At 38.8% G+C, this 16,920-nt stretch overlaps 1 protein-coding gene across 1 annotated transcript in view; it reads right to left on the bottom strand.

The window, feature by feature from the left end:
- The window catches only part of LOC134534814 (neural-cadherin-like), a 200,582-nt gene that overhangs the window by 20,492 nt on the left and 163,170 nt on the right, over nucleotides 1-16,920 (bottom strand). Inside the window, exons 20-22 of the mRNA XM_063373458.1 lie at nucleotides 14,801-15,136; nucleotides 8,231-8,344; nucleotides 1,683-1,869 (exon numbers count right to left, since the gene is read on the bottom strand). Coding sequence (XP_063229528.1) covers nucleotides 1,683-1,869; nucleotides 8,231-8,344; nucleotides 14,801-15,136 — 637 coding nt within the window. The remainder of the gene's footprint in view (nucleotides 1-1,682; nucleotides 1,870-8,230; nucleotides 8,345-14,800; nucleotides 15,137-16,920) is intronic.

The following is a 16,920-nucleotide window of genomic DNA, read 5'->3' as shown; positions in this document are numbered from 1 at the left end:
CTCGCCAAATGAAACATGAATAGTAGACTTCCGATAGTTCGGCACGTTCGGTACTTAGCAGGTGTCAGATTACTGAAAATGCCAGATTATAAGGCAATATCTTCAACCATTGCTAAACGCTAAGTTTTGGAGCGAAATGATCTCTAATATTGTGTTAGGCAGCAAAATTTTTTTAGCAGTAATATAAGGATATAAAAATGTCAACACAAATCCAGGCCAGGCCAAAACTAAATTTTTGCCAACGACTGCTGAGTTATTCTGAAGAAACACGAGCATGCCAATCATTTATGAGTGAACCCATACCGTGCTGAATGCGCCCGACTTATCCTAGGCCGTGCAGAACACTTTCGACTACCATTTAATGTGCGCACTGTAAACGCATTTTCGACCTTAGCTTAAAATTATAGGTTTTTAGTTTAAGTTCGTTTATTTGGCTGCCCGTACATTCCTCGCCGATGCCGAACCATCGCGAGCTCCAAACCGTTGTATGCCGGAGAATCAGAAGTCTACCCACAGGTACACCAAGCCCTCATGAACACAGAACAATTTGTCACTCCTGGTAAAATACCTGTACCCACTAATCAACTGACAATCGCTTCATTATCTAGCCAAATTAAATGTATACTAGTAGGTATTTGGAGATGTTAACTAAAGGAACACTAGAAGAACTGTAAATTTCAGAAGAAAAATGTGCTTTACTCAGGTTAAAAATGTATTTATTTATTTTGCTTAGAATTTTTAAATTCATGTGACAAAGCGAATCAACTAAACCGCGAGAGAATAAATCATTACTTTAAATCCCAAGTAAGCCATGTGAATATACGTAAATATTTTAGTTATAAGTGAGTGTTAGTTCACAGAGTAAGCTAACCTCTTCCACTTAAATAAAAGGTAACAATCAACAAAATAACCTGAAACTATTATGAATTACTCAATTATACTTACAAAATAGCAACAAAAGGAAATGTTTCGACACAAGAAATTATTTTTGATTTATTTGTAAGCAATATTATAATGAGTGTCTACAAATACCTGGTGAGCAATTTTAGGAATTTTTCAGGAGTTTAATAAAATTTTCTTACAACTTTTATGTATAACACAGCAATTTTTATAATATTAATAAGTAACATTAAACATAATGCAAAATAAATGTACTATTTGCAGGAACGTGGCTTTATTTGTTAGAAGAATTAAACTTTAATTAAAGGTTTGTTACTTCTAGTATCATAACTGTTTATTCCGAAAATTTTCGTGACTTTGGCCAGTCATTCATATTCGTTACTTTTTCCTGACATTCAAAATTTTCGTAACCTGTAGAGACCATGTTATATGAAGGGTCATCAAATACACGAAGGGTCTGGGGTGGAATAATGTTTTCGTGCTCCTTCCCTATTTAAACCCCAGAATTAAAAAAAAAAAAAAACGTAAAGACTCTAAGCTTTACTTTTGACATAACTGCAAAAGTGATCTGTGTGTATCGCATAACTTGTAAGGCATCCTATGAATTATATTAACAATATACATGTAATTTCGTAAACCAAAGCATAAACAAAGTATCGGAAACTCAACCTGGCCCCAGGGATTTTGCCCCCCCCCCCCCCTTACCATCTAGCCCACCACTCTCGACGGCCATGGTTATATAGGTTTAGGTTAGTAGCATCTGACGAGCTATGTGCAGGAACCTTGCTTGTAGTCTGCGTAAACCTCGAAGGTGCGGACTCCGGTGAACTCGGCCTTCCCGCCGACGTAGACCCCCTCCTGCTTGTCAACCAGCAACCACTGGTGGCCCATCGTCAGCAGTGTCTCGTTGAACCTGCGGCCCTCGCCACCGTCCAGCTCCAGCATGGCGGCCGAGCCGTACCGCGTCACCTGCAATCATCACTCGCCGTCATGCATTACTACGACTGTCACTCACCATAACTTTCACTTGCTGTCACAGAATCACTGCGAATGTCACTCGCCATCATGCATCACCTGCAACCTTCACTTTCTGTCATGCAACACTGCAATTTTCACTTACTATCATGCATCACCTGACTCAATGAACACTTTCTGTAACGCAACACTGTGACTGTCACTTGTTATCATGCATCACCTGCATCCTTCATGTTCTGTCACGCAACACTGTCACTTGCCATCATGCATCATTTGCAATAATCACTTGCATTCACACAACACTGTGACTGTCACTAGCTTTTTTTCCATCACTACAACTGTAACTCGCCTCTCGGGGTAGCTGTCCTTTAATGTATCATAATCATGATGAATAGGCGTATCCATTTCCCCATGGCTCTTGAGAGCCTACGTTGCTTGAGTTATTCTCTTCACGGGAGTATATGCACTAATCAGGCACGCGTAAGAAACTTGCATCGAGTGACAATGAATGATATGTCACTCGCCATTGAGCATTATCTGCAACCATCATATCCTGTCATGCAACACTGTAACTGTCACTTGCCATCATGGATCAGTGGCAACTATCATTGCTGTCACATAACTCTGCCACTGTCACTTGCCATCTTACATCATCTGCAATCATCACTTGTTGCCACACAACACTGTGACATTCACCTACCATCAAGAACCACTTTGACCATCTCTCACCTATAATCGTCACTGTGAACATTATCAGTGATCATTCGTCACTGCGGCTGTCACTTTCCGTCACACATCACCTGCGACCAAGTGAGGCGGTACAGTTGTGAAATAACAGGCTCAGATTGGATAGGCCATGGGTTGCTATGGTTTCGAATAAACTGATTCGGGTTTCCCATGTTTTCCCTAAATCACTTTGAGGAAATGCTGTAATTGTTCTGCTCGCTAAGATTATTCCTATCGCAGAATTGTGATGTTTTATGTATGTCTTTAATTAGCTCGTTTTCACAAGAGGTAATACCAAAATAAAAAAAAATATCATTCCACTACTGAAGAACTGTAATTTAAAGAATAATTTCAAGTGATATTCTTTGTTTTTCAGAATTCAATTAACTTAATTGTAAGTGTGGCAGTAAGCATACTCTTTGTAATAAAGAAAAATAAATGCCTTTGCCTTATTTTTATCTTTTGTTAAACAATGATGTGGTTGTTTCATCATCCTTGGGTTTCATTGCACTTTCAGCATGGGGGAGAAACTCTAATTGCCGACTGAACCTAGTTTTTGAAGTAGATTTGGGCCCTTCCAGTAGATAGTAGCTTTCTTAATATATTGCTGACATACCCTATTGACTGTTAGAAATAATGCATCAGTTATTATCAAGCAAACAAACAGGTGAAAAATTAATTTACTTTAATTTAGTAGCCAAATATTTTGTGGTGTGGCATACCAGAAATACTGCATCATCTCACTGATTTATATAGAACATGGTTTTTTTATTAAAAAACAGTATTAAGTGTTTTTTGCACTTCTATTAAGAAATTAGAAATCAAGTAGTTAAATTATTATAAAGATAACATTTTGGATCTGAATCACTCGCCTGAGATTTTTTTGCTAGTAGTTATTAGCGTGAGTCATATCCATGGAGGTATTCGTCTCATAAGAAATACGTGAGACAAGTGATGTCTGCGATCTTGGTGGCATGGAGTGTAACTATAATTTTTACCATGTGTTTTAAGTGCGTGAGAGTAATAGCCTATGGCGGCGTGGAGTGAAAATAGCTTTAAAACAATGCAGTAAACTGTCTCGCGCTTCGTCAATGATAATTGGCCACACTTTCTCATATGGTCCTATTATGATATTTGGTTACAGATCATAGCGCAGTATTCGCGTGACTAGTATAAACAAATTTATATTGCAAGTCTTAAAAAAGGGCTATTATTTTTTTCTAGAGTATATTAAGTGATTACGAAAGTTTTGGGATATAATCTAATCGACAAGTACTCTCTGTCTTGTTTTATAATATTCGCGAAGTTAAGCTGTCAGTGACAGTGCTAATCTTGTGATTAGGGAGTGCATTATATTTTGCGAATAAGCAAGAATTCTCACAAAGGAATTTCCTAATTGCGTGAGGAAACTCGATGCTTGGAGAGACTTTAAAGAACCGTGAAAATAATTTTAAAAAAGTACTGGATAACTTATTTAATATTGCACATGCTAATGCCTTTGAAAGAATCAGAATAAAGGAAGACAAAGCATTTTTGAAGAAACAGAGAGAACCTGGTTGACCGGGTTGCTTGGCTTGTGTAGACTAAAAACTGGCGGACAAAGAAGAGAGAGCAAGGAAAAGACGATTACACGAAAAGGAAAGAAATATAAGACCAAGGGAGATATTGGCTGTCGTATATACTTATACTGCACATAATTTGGAACATCCACAAGATTCAGATGAAGAAGAGATTCTAAGCTCTGAAGTCAGCTTGCCGGAGGTTCTCTGCCCTGAAAAAAATTTGAAAAGGGGTAGAAAGATTCTGATAACACCTAAAATTGTTGCAGCTTTAGATCAATGCCAAATAAGCATAAGAGACTCCGTTTATAATCTTCATACGGTTTTAGAAGCGCTAAGTCTAAGTAGCGATGATTCCCCCATTAACAAAATTTCGATCCAGCGAATTCATACTCAAACGAGAATATCCAGGGATGAAGCTATACAAATTGACTTCCAGAACAACGTCCTTGACATAGTTACAGTCCATTGAGATGGTAAACTACTACCAGGCTTTGATGAAGAACGTTTGCTAGCTATCGCTTCGTTTGACGACAGAGAAAAACTTCTTGCAATACCAAAACTTGAGAGTTCTTCTGGTAAACATCAAGCCAAAGCTGTCTCAGCTGCCCTCTATGACTGGAATGTTAACAAGGTACACATAATGTGCTACTACACAATATAATAGAATACTGGCCGCTTTAATGGGGCCTGCGTTCTTTTGAAACAGACTTTAGAAAGACAATTGTTACTTTTCGCTTGTCGCCATCATGTTTATGAGTTTGTACTATTAACTCGATTCGAAACCAAAATAAAGCAAGTCACTAACAGCCCAGACATTACGGGCATCAAAAAAATAAGAGACAATTGGATAAATATTGATTCCAATGACGTTGAGCTATGTCTTGATTTATTAAAAGAACAAGTTGCTGATACAAACATTACATCTTTGTTAATTTTTTATAAGAAAGAACTGGACAAAATCTTTGTAAGAGACGATTATTGCGAATTGGTCGAACCATGTGTGGTGTCTTTAGGAGGAGATTCAGAGAAGAATATAAAAATCAATCCCCCTGGAGCTTAGCATCAGGCGCGATGGCGATGGCGATTTACTCCTTAAAAATATGTTTGCTTCAGTCTCAACTCAGAATGACTGTGAAGGATAAAAATCCCCAACAAGATGTTTCCTTGTTTATCGTAAAATTGTATGTAAAACCTTGGCTCGAATGCACAATGGTGATTAAAGCATGTAACCAAGAATTGTGCTTCTTGAAGGAGTTAAAAGATTACGAAAAAGTTGACACGATGATTAATGATTGCCAACTTAACAAGAGACCGAATCTCAGATTTTGGCAAACACAATATCCCATCGAAGAAAGAAATGTCTCAAACGTTGTTCGGTAAGCTGAACTTTTTTGTCATCTTCTGATATTTTTTTATAACCAACCCGTTTTTGTTTCAGATAAAATGCTGGATGATTTTGTATCAGAAAAGAGCAGACAACAATTTCTTTCTCGTCTTAAAATCTACGACAGTTATTTCAGGAAGATATATTTTCTTGGAATGATAATACCGCTTTTATGGAAGCGAAAAGAAGAATAAGTGTTTTGAAGGTTGTAATTGACACTGCTGCTGCAAAATGTTTATGGACTTATCACAGCTGACGAAAAGCAGAATCAATTCCTTATGCGCTGTGTCCAGGAACATAAACATTTGTATCCGGACTGTAAAAAAAGTACCCTAAAGAGAAGTTACCCTGCATGATTGTGGTTATTTTATGTTTTAATAATAATAATAATAAATATGTCTCTTATTTCATTTTGTATTTTACTTACTACATAAAATTGAATTTTTAATAATTTTATAGAAGAACGAAATTTTTAGCCCAAAACCCGATCTTTGAAAATTTTTGGGTCTTGGTCAGAACGGGTTGTAATCGCGCTAGAAAGATAAAATTTCATTATTGAGTATGGTTTAGTATTTATAAAAGATATAGTTTGTAGTATGCATTTCAAAATTTGAAAGAAAAAAAAATCCCTCATATAAGGGACACTGTATCTAAATACGATATATAATTCTTCTGTACGTGTATATGTGACTGGATTCCTCCTCAACGGCTGGACCGATTTTGATGAAATTGTGTGTGTGTGATTAAGTTGGTTCGAGAATGGTTTAGATTTACAATTTGATCCAATAGAAAAAAGTTTTTTATTTAATTTAATTATGTTATGTTATTGATCTTTGGATGGTTTAGGTTCAGAGTGTATATATATACATATAAATGTGTTTGTTGTGTATTTATTTATGTGTTTTGATTAATCTTTGGATGGTTTAGGTTCATAATTTGATCCGGTAGGCAGCGCTGCAATCGCGTTTTAGAATATATATATATATGTATATATATGTATGTATATGTATGTATATATATATATATATATATATATATATATATATATATATATTTAAATTTTTGGCATATCAGTCAGACCTCAGACCCGTTAGTTGGTGCTGTGATCGGATTCTAGGAATTTTTATATTTTGTTGCATTTTCGCATATCAGTTACTTGCGTCGTAGCTTAGTGTTGTTATTACATTAAAATTAAAATAGAATTGCGCGCTTATTGAGAATATTATATTATTTATTGAAATAACGTTTTAAAGTGTAGCTTAATTAAAAATAAACATTGTGCAAATTTTTGAGGTGCAGTATTGAAGTGAGTATTTTAAATGATTTTTCGTGAATTTTAATTATGTTTACACGCGCATTCATTATCATTCAACTTAACCTACAAATTTAAATTGTCAGTTCTCATTTGAGTGTACGTTTTAAATGTAATGAAACAATATACATTGTGCAAAATTTGTAAGGTGCAGAATTGAGTGAGTATTTTACATGATTTTTCATGATTTTTAATATTGTATACACGTGCATTCAATAACAATCAACTTAACCTACACTTTTTAATTGTCAGTTCTCATTTTATTCTATGCAACTTATGACGTATTGAACGCCTCTTTGAAAATAAAAATATAAGTTTGTAAAATAAATTATAACATTTATAAAATAAAAATATAAATTACTCATTATAATTATAGTTTAAAGTATATATAACAATTGGAGTTATATCTTTTTGATTTATAGTTTGTTAAAAAAAATCTTTTCGAATTTAAAGAGTTTAAACAGAACAACATTTGTCTGATCCGCTAGTGTATATATACACTACTATATTAATTTATATATATATGTATATATACATATAAATATATAAATTAATGTTTGTTTGTCCCTATGCGTTCCTATACCATTCATACGACCGCGATGAAACTTGGTGAGTTGTTATGCGCATGCCCGCTGAGGTTTCAGAATTAGTACAACAATTTTACAATAGGTGGTGAGCAAATCGTTTCAACAAATGTGTGTATTTCATATAGTTTAGTGGCAGTTCGTGTGTTTTCTGTGTATGAGTGAGCACGCATTACAGAATTAAAATGAATCAAATACAAACAGCACCATTTCAGTTCGTGTGTGACATAAACAATAGGTGGTGCGCGAGTCATTTCAATAAATTAATGTATTTCATAGAGTTTAGTGGCAGTTCATGTTTTTTCGTTGTATGAGTGCGCACCCATGGCAGATTTTAATTGAATTAAATATAAAAGAGAGATAGTTAAATATATATATACATAGAGATATATAGAGACATATAGAGATATAAATATATAGATATAGGTAGAGGATGGAGATAGAGCGATAATGGTGTGTGTATATAGATATATAGGTAGAGGCATATATATACATAATTAGAGAGATAAAGAGATGGTTTGAATATGTTTACCTACGCCAAATTACAAAAAAAAAAAAAAAATAACGCATTGCAACGCATGCTGGGAATGAGCTAGTAAACAATATTTTATCGGTACTTTTTTTTTTATAAACTTCACAATACGCACACCTAGAGTTCTCCAAGTTATCAAACACAATTAACTCTACCTACATATATAAAAATGTAACACGCACATGGACAATTGTCCGATGACAGACCTGAACCCCAGAGGTGAGACTTGTATTGGTTATCGCCCATAAACCGTACCTTGATTATGTGCCACTTGCCATCGTGGACAGGTACGGCGCTCAGGGCAAGGTCTTGCTCCTCCGTCCTGACGCTGTTCAAGTTGTAGCGGAAGTGGAGGTGTCCACCTGTAATCTGAAACATGCTTGTTAAACTAGAAAAATGTTGTGCTGCCATACATCTTGACAGCATCTCTTTAAGGTGAATGGACAAGTGAAGGAGAAAACCGGTCTGGGAAGGAGATGTTTCGAGTGGAGTTAACAGAGCAAGTCTCCCATAGGCACTTAGCACGAAGCACCTCTCGGTTAACACCACAATGGTTGACACAGGCTACAACACCTCACTCTGGTGCTATGATACCCCTTTAGTAATCTCCTCCATTGTAACGAGATCTTCAGCACTTACTGATGAAGCCCACCTGTTTATCATGGTGGGGGTTGAACGTCACAGAAATGAGAGTGAAAGTGAAAGGGAAAGAGCGAAGAGTGGTTGGTGAAAGTTGCGGCTGTACCACCAGCTATCATACTAGCCTATTTTTCCCCGCTGTATGCCATACTATTGCCGATTTATAGTATAAAAATACAAAACTAGGTCACTGTGACCATGAGCTTACATAAACAGCTGATATAATCATGACTTGAAAAATATATTGGCATAAAAATAATATTCTTCAAAGTTGGGGAGGGCAGGGGTCTGCAATGCTACAACCTACTTTTTAGAATATCAATACGTGTCTTACGTTTTAGTTTTCTTAGACACGGAAAATATTTTTAATTTAAATAAATATTGTTTAAGACTTAGTAAAGGTAATATCCAATACATTTTAAACAGTTTTGTCTACATTCTATATAACCAATTAATTTAATATATACTGGTTGTGTGAACTAGATTTTCCCACTATTTTTTTTTCAATTTTTGTACAAGAATAAGTTGAAGCTTTTGTTTTTCATACTGATCCACGTACATAAGTATGTTCTCAGTTTGGTAAATAAACACAATCTCATAAGTAGACTTTATATACAGCGAATATTTAGAAACTGACAGCTGAATAATGTAAAGTAATGAACATAAAATACAATTATTAATGCAGCACAAGTATAGATAATTATTTATCATTAATTTTTTTAATTTATTTTTTAAATATATTTATCAGTCAAAATCTAAATGTTTGTTGAAATCCTTGCCAAACAAATAAACCTTATGTAAAATAGACAATGTGGGTAATATTCAAGGAAAACATAGTTTTTATTAAAATTAACAGCATAAATTAGAGCTCCCCCTCTTGAAGCGATTAGGTTTTTACTCGGTTTGAGAAAAAACTAAATATAAATTATATTATTGTTGTAATCTAACCCAATTATTTTTATAAGGGCGAAAAATGTGATTTTTTATTAAGGGAAAATGCTTACTTTCATGTTGAATATTTAATAGTTTAGGACTCTATCGCAATTCTCGTCTATTTTTTATATTACTTCTAACCAAAAAATGATGTGAAAATTAACGATCTTTGTTTCATTGAAAAACGGATCATATATGTGCCTCGTGAACAGTTCCTCAAATTCGAACAACGCGTGTATGCACATTTATTGCCCTCTATAATGTTTAACTTTGTAAAATTATCAATACTAAACTGAGTTTAAATAATTTAAATATTTAAAACATATTCTCAACCAAAACACTGAGATGCAAAGTATTTAGGAGCTAACTGTAATCGGGTACAAAATCCCTCCATTCAACGGTCCCTGTGTCCTCGGGGTTTCATGGGCCTCAAGGCAATGGTAAGAAAATATACTCTTCAAAATTGCCTATCGGTGCATATAAGGGCTGCCGGGATATTGTAACCAGCAACGGGTGGGAGGATGGAGAAAGATGTTGGCCCTACTAGTGTAGTTAACCTAGTTTGGCCACAAACCTCTAGGGGTGTACTCTGTACCTTAGCGATCGAAATAATTGCTGCGATGGAGCTTCCTACTACAACAATTCTTCGGCGAAACCAGCCAGAAAATCTAACCTGGGCTCGCGACATCAATACATTATACATAATGAATGATGCTAGTAAGCCTAGTTTGCAAATGAAGATGTGTGTGAGAAGATCGAAGAATGAGGGCAAGGCAGACGGAGGGACGTGTGGTTGGGTCACCATGTTGAACAGACCATTTTCTCTTCATAATAATTGACAAGCTGGTTGCTAAGCTGCATTATGCTGGATGCTATCAAGCCTAGTCTGCAAATGAAGCTGTGCGAGCGGGTAGGAGAAAGACAGTGTGCCGCCAATTAAAATTTTTCTGTACAAATGTAAATTTGAATTTTAAAAATTATTATTTTAGCAGTAATTTATAGCTAAAACTTAAACTTATTCCACTCACTGCACACTCCCACTTTATCTTTGTCAGGCTAGTTACCCAATTCCTTCCCAGCGACGTATCTGTTTTTTGCCAACCATCTAACGAGCCAGCATTGTTACAGCATTGTTCATAAATCAAACCAAAGTGTTTAGAAAGATAATCACGCTAAATGCTACCATTTTTGTTACATTGAGGCCGTGTAGGTAAATCAGATTAAATACATAAATATTACCAACGACATTACACACTGCTGCAATGGTGGATCTTTTATTTTCACAAGGAAATGAGGAATGAACAGAAACAAGGTGTGATTCCATCTGAATATAATTACTCTATATTTATTTAAATGATAAAACCTATAACAGTTGAATGAGAGACAAAAGTTAAAGTTAAAGTTAAAGTATAATTCCAATTACATAATTAAAAGAGCTCTCGCTTATGTTAAAAATATATAAGGGTCAGCCCTAAATTAATTATTAAAGGTTTCACTTAATATAAATAAACAAACTCAATTAAATTTAAAAAAATACAAAGCGGCATAAACAATCCCAATTCAGATGGTGAAAGTCCAGAATGAGAGTATTGTATAGTTATTATTTCTTCGAACGTAGTGATTTAAATGTTGTTCCAAAAGGTTCATAAATACTATAGGACCGGAGGTCTGAAGTTCGCTGGACAGAGTTCAGCAGGCAACATGGTGTCAGGGCGCCTGTTTGTTGGAGAGGAAATGTGCGAAATGCGGCTAGGACCGCATCCGGCTCTTGGACCCTGTCTGTGAACAGTCCGAATCAAACTTGATCAGAACTGGTACACAGACAGCAAACTGGGCAGAAAATGCCCGCAAAAAGATAAGGGGAGGTCGGGGGAATAAAGCTGATAGTAACTCACCAGACAGGGAAGTTGGCTTCTAGGGTCTGAAGCGTAGTACGTCCGGATCTGAAGATCGCGGAAACGCGGGAGTCGCGGCTGTTTCCATAATTTCAGAAAAAAATATTTAAAAAAATAAATACTATGCTGTGTACTGTACAGACGGACTAAACTACTTAAAGAATTTATATGGATAGCATCCCTTGTCTAATTGATTACATCGTCGGTTACGGCCGGACAGAAGTCTTGATGTGCGTCTCGCCGATCCGCCGATAATCTAATGAAGTCCGTCTGGAATCAAAACACAAAGTGTGCCCGGAAGGGACCGCGTCTCGTAATTAAAAGTGATAACACAATCAAAAGGTGGGGGGAGACTTTGGTGTCCGGACCGAAAGGTTCCGAAGTTCTCCGAGTAGGAATCACAAAAAACTCTGACTTCGATATCTAGAAGTTGGTAGTACTGGCCGATTTTAGCGCTACATGTTGAGTGGTGTCTGAAACAAAAAGGGATCGACTAGCCCGAGACGTCTGCTACAGCCTGGGGCTAATGATGCAGTCGGTGCTGCTCTTTGGTGGCCTACAGGGGAAGGTAGCTGGGAGGTTAGCAATGTCGCCACCAGGTGTCGCAGGCATGAGCTCCACTTGCTGGCGACAAGTGAAGAAGTTACTTTTTCTGCCGCTAGATGTCATGTGTGGTCCATATTTGCACATATGTTTTCTGTGGAAAATCGTCCTTGAAGTAGGCCACTGCCTGGCAACGATCCTGGGCTAAATTCTGAGAACCAAAAGGGGGGGGGGACTGGGGGGTGAGGGTGGACAAAAAATGCAATGAGGCTGGGAAAGAGCGTCCTAACATGACTTTCTATGAGTGAACCTAAGACGTATGCGTGACGGGAAGAGCTGTTGTAAGCTGGTCTCTGAGAAGTGGCAACAACTCGTCCAGAGCAAATTTAGTCATGCAGGGATATAATGTTACAGGCCACGGACATGACTGCAAGCGGGAGAAATGTCATCCGGGCTGCTAATGATGTCTTTAGACTTGCAAAAGATCAGATTGGCCTCTGAGAAAAGGTGCCTCGGACCACTGCAGCAAAGTTTAACTAAGTAGAGTACACCATTCTAGCAAAGTGTGAATTACCCAATTGTAACCAAATTATATGGAAAATAAAATTTCCAAAAATAATTTAAAATTATAATAAAAATTAAAAAAAGTTCTGAAATACCTAATTTCCGGCACAGCATGCAGGCTCGTTTTATCCCCGCTTCTGTGCACGTCTGTACACGGTAACACTGCCTGTCACTGTGACCAAGACCGCTTGTTCTTGCAGTCTCCCAGAATCCCGCTTTTCTGAGAGGCCACCTTACGCGAGAAATTTCTGCCATGTCCAATTATCAGTTTCTCCCACATCCTGGCATGTCCCCAGGCTCAGTAGAGCACATTTCCCACTGCACCTGCAAATTTCCACCTCCCCCCTGTCTCCAGCCTTTCCTGAGAACACTGCCTAGAGCACTGATGGGTCCTTAACCCCGGGCAGGGACGACCTGTCTCAAGCTCTGGACATGAGTGTTCAAACGTACCGCCCCTGACATCTAGTGGCAAAATTAGCAATAACTCAGAGCGGGTGTCAAGCTCAGCCTGCCCCTGGCAACTCAAGCCAAAAGCAGTGCCCTGTAATTCTTTTCCAAGCCACCAGAGCACCCCACAAGTCTTCTCCATAATCCCCATGCTTTCGAAGCAGTCTCGTGCGAGATATGTATGAATCGATTTCTTCTCGGTTTGACCATTCCACAGTAGATCGCGATGCGATCGGCCTCTAACACCAACATCGATATATCCAAGTCAGTATTTCTCGACCACCCCCTCGGAAAACTTCGGAAACTTTCGGAAATTAAGACGAGGTCCCCCCTTTCTTTTGACATCAAGCGCCCGTTTTTAATTAACGGTCACCTCGCTCTACAAGGAACTTCTTGCCACGATGTCAGACTGACTACTTCCTTTCTTGGCCAGCCCTCAGCAAGATTCCACTTCCGTCGTCGTACGAGAATGTAGTCGTCTCGTCAAGGGACTTTTCCGTAAGTTAGATAGTAGTTAGTCTGTCTGTGTTTTCAATGTAGAGATTTTTATATTTCGGCTAAATTTTAATAATTATAATTCTAAATAATGAGTGGTTCCACGACAACCGCCCTTGTTCGGTACTGTCATCGCTCACCTCCTGGTGGGCTTACTTCCTGAGAGTTAGGAGCAACACCCAGTTTTGGTGAGTATCGACAACCTTACTCTTCCCCGAGCATCTCAGTTTTTGTGGACATTTTTGCTCGTTTAATGACTGTCTGTAAAAAAGGCCTAATCCTTTTGAATGTGGCTTGTTCACAGACAGGGTCCAAGAGCCTGGAGTCGACATGGCACCACAAGCTCTTCTTCGTGCTCGGTGACCAAGGTCTGCTACAGCACCCTGGTAGCCCATCTATACCCAAAATCTTCACCCTCGGCCCGCTATATTCAAACATCATATCTCCAAATTCTCCGCGATACCTGCAGCATGCCAGTTAGGCTACTACTTCGATTATCCTGAGAGATTTGACGATTATTAACTACAGGACATTAATTAGGCTATGTTCTAAGAATTTAAATTCTGGGATTGTTTAATTTTATTTTTATTTTTGTTTTACTAAAACGAAAAAAAAAAATCTTAAAATGTTTTGATTAGGGCCGATCCATATAACAAATTTTATAGTATCCATGTATTAGTAATCAGGTATTTTAAGGTTACCAACTTATTTACCGAACACATGTATTGTTATTAACCCTTTCCTGCCTAGAAATGTAAAAAAATTGAATTTTGTAATTTTTATTTCATTTTTATATTTAAGTAGGCATAAAAGGAGGCCATAATTTTTTCCAAATTTTTTTATTTATATTTAATATAATTTTTAATGATGGGACTTTTAAGTCCTGACAGGCATTCATCATATGTCCAGCTCAACAAACAAAAAAAAGGCGCTCCAGACTGGTGCAGCGCTGCCGTTTTAGTGCTGCAACCTCTTGGCTGTCAATCGAACTTCTTCGACAACTGGCAGAGCGGAGCTATACAGGGACCCAGAGGTCCCGACAGGCAGCATGTGGTTTCAAACATGCACACACTATTTCTATGGGGCTTCAAACATTGTGGGACTCACAAGTACCGCCAGGCAGGAAAGGGTGGTAATGTATTGTGTACTCATCTTCCCTCATCTATAAGAGACAAATAAATAGAAAGCACACATAAAGATAATATTGCACTTGTTTTTATTTATGCATTTAAAACTTAAAGATCCACCAACTCCCAAAATGTACCCAGGGAGTGTAACAACAGGAGATGAAGGGAGTGGAGTGACATACCTCAAGCACGGCATACTCCTTGCCGTGCTGGTCGCTGAGCCTCAGCAGCTCCCCGCCGAGCTCCCTGGTGCGGAAGCGCAGCTGGGTGCGCGACAGGAAGCGGTCCGGCTCGAACGAGAGCGCGTACTTGACGTAGCTGAGCTCCTTGAAGGTGGCGGGCACCGTCCTGGTGACGCAGTCGGGCCCAGTCCAGCCCGGGCTGCAGAGACAGCGCGGCGCAGACAGCCCGCCCTCGCAGGAGCCGTGCTGCCGACACTGCGCGCCGCACGCCCGAGACATCATCGCGCAGCCGGCCTCGCTGCCCCGCGACAGCCCGGGTTGCTGCATGTCGTACAGCTGCGCCCAGCACACTCTAGCTTTCACCCCCCAGCTATCTGATTCTCTCCACGACAGCCCGGGTTGCTGCATGTCGTACAGCTGCGCACAGCACACTCTAGCTTTCACCCCCAGCTATCTGATTCTCTCCACGACAGCCCGGGTTGCTGCATGTCGTACAGCTGCGCACAGCACACTCTAGCTTTCACCCCCAGCTATCTGCTTCTATTCACGACAGCCCGGGTTGCTGCATGTCGTACAGCTGCGCACAGCACACTCTAGCTTTCACCCCCCAGCTATCTGATTCTCTCCACGACAGCCCGGGTTGCTGCATGTCGTACAGCTGCGCACAGCACACTCTAGCTTTCACCCCCAGCTATCTGCTTCTATTCACGACAGCCCGGGTTGCTGCATGTCGTACAGCTGCGCACAGCACACTCTAGCTTTCACCCCCAGCTATCTGCTTCTCTTCACGGCAGCCTGGGTTGCTGCTTGTCGTACAGATGCGCACAGCACACTCTAGCTTTTCCCTCAAGCTATCTCCGGTAAGGTGGAGGGGGTGTGAAACTTCAGTTCTGGTTGTTTCTCGGTTAGGTACTGGTTTATGAAGTTTTGAAATCAAAATATAACAGAAGGTGAACAAAATTCTCATAATTTTAAGAAACAAAGTTTTAACAGTCTGCTTGTGAGAAAAGAATAATCTTTTTGTCAGCAACCAGATATTTTAGTTACGTAAGTATTTTCACAGAGAATATATGGCAGTTATCACTAATGAATCATGGTCATGTGGTAAAGGTCGTGGGCTAGATTATAAAACCCTGGAATTACTATAATTTATATTTACCTTAGAGGTTTAGAGCCCAATATTGTCTTTGCAATTCCTCTGAGAAGCTTTCGTTCATAACATCGCAGCGTAACACCGAAAATTGTATCTTTTACACACAAGGTAATGACATTACTAAGAGCTAAGATGTAAAGTATTCTTAAGCTGATATTCTGCAATGGATAAGAATGAAGCACTAAGCGTACACATAATGAACTTTCCTCCTGAGACAGAGTCAACATACGATGAGTTGAGACATGATCAATGGAGCTGGCTGCCTTACCAAGGATTTGTCGCTGCAGCTCGCCCGATAAATGCATGCAGAATGAATTTTATGAAAAAAAAAAAAAATGTATCTGGGAATAACCCATCAAATTACACCCACATCAACCACATTACCCATTTTCAAACCATTCTAGATTAGTAGTTATGTTGGTGTTAAAACTGCCGCAGTTTGTGCCTCATGCTGGAGACCCGGGTCGTGACTAGTGGTGTTTCTGGTGCCGTGGCCTTGCCGAGTTGTGTCCAAAGGGTGACAATCTAGTCTGTGGGTCGTAGGTCACCGGCCCAGGGTGGTACACTAGACTTAGACACGATGACGTTTAGTGCATTATCGTGACTGACACATTAACTGATTTGCAGAGAGTCGAAGTACAGACCAGCAGAATATTCTACGAGCTGCTGTTGTCCGACTTTAGCTGACGTACACAGGGTGATACACATAGACAAAAAAAATGGCTGATGGCAAAATCAAATAACACACAACTTCCAGTCGCAGTCCACACGGGTTCCTTATTGATAAAGAAGGGATCGGATAGAGAAAGCAGGGTGTTCCGTAGTTTAGGTCAATTTTGGGTGGCATGTCGAATCAATGTTACATTAGTGTTTAATATAACTAAAGTTCCTGGCAGATGTTTGTACAGTAATTATTAATTTTCCGTGAAAGGAATACCCCGCGGAATAGTCGCGAGGCCGAGTGAAT

The sequence above is a fragment of the Bacillus rossius genome, chromosome 1 (genome assembly GCF_032445375.1).
Source record: "Bacillus rossius redtenbacheri isolate Brsri chromosome 1, Brsri_v3, whole genome shotgun sequence".
NCBI classification, from domain to species: domain Eukaryota; kingdom Metazoa; phylum Arthropoda; class Insecta; order Phasmatodea; family Bacillidae; genus Bacillus; species Bacillus rossius.
The sequence above is the reverse complement of the archived record's forward strand: the minus strand, read 5'-3'. Positions and strand labels throughout refer to the sequence as shown.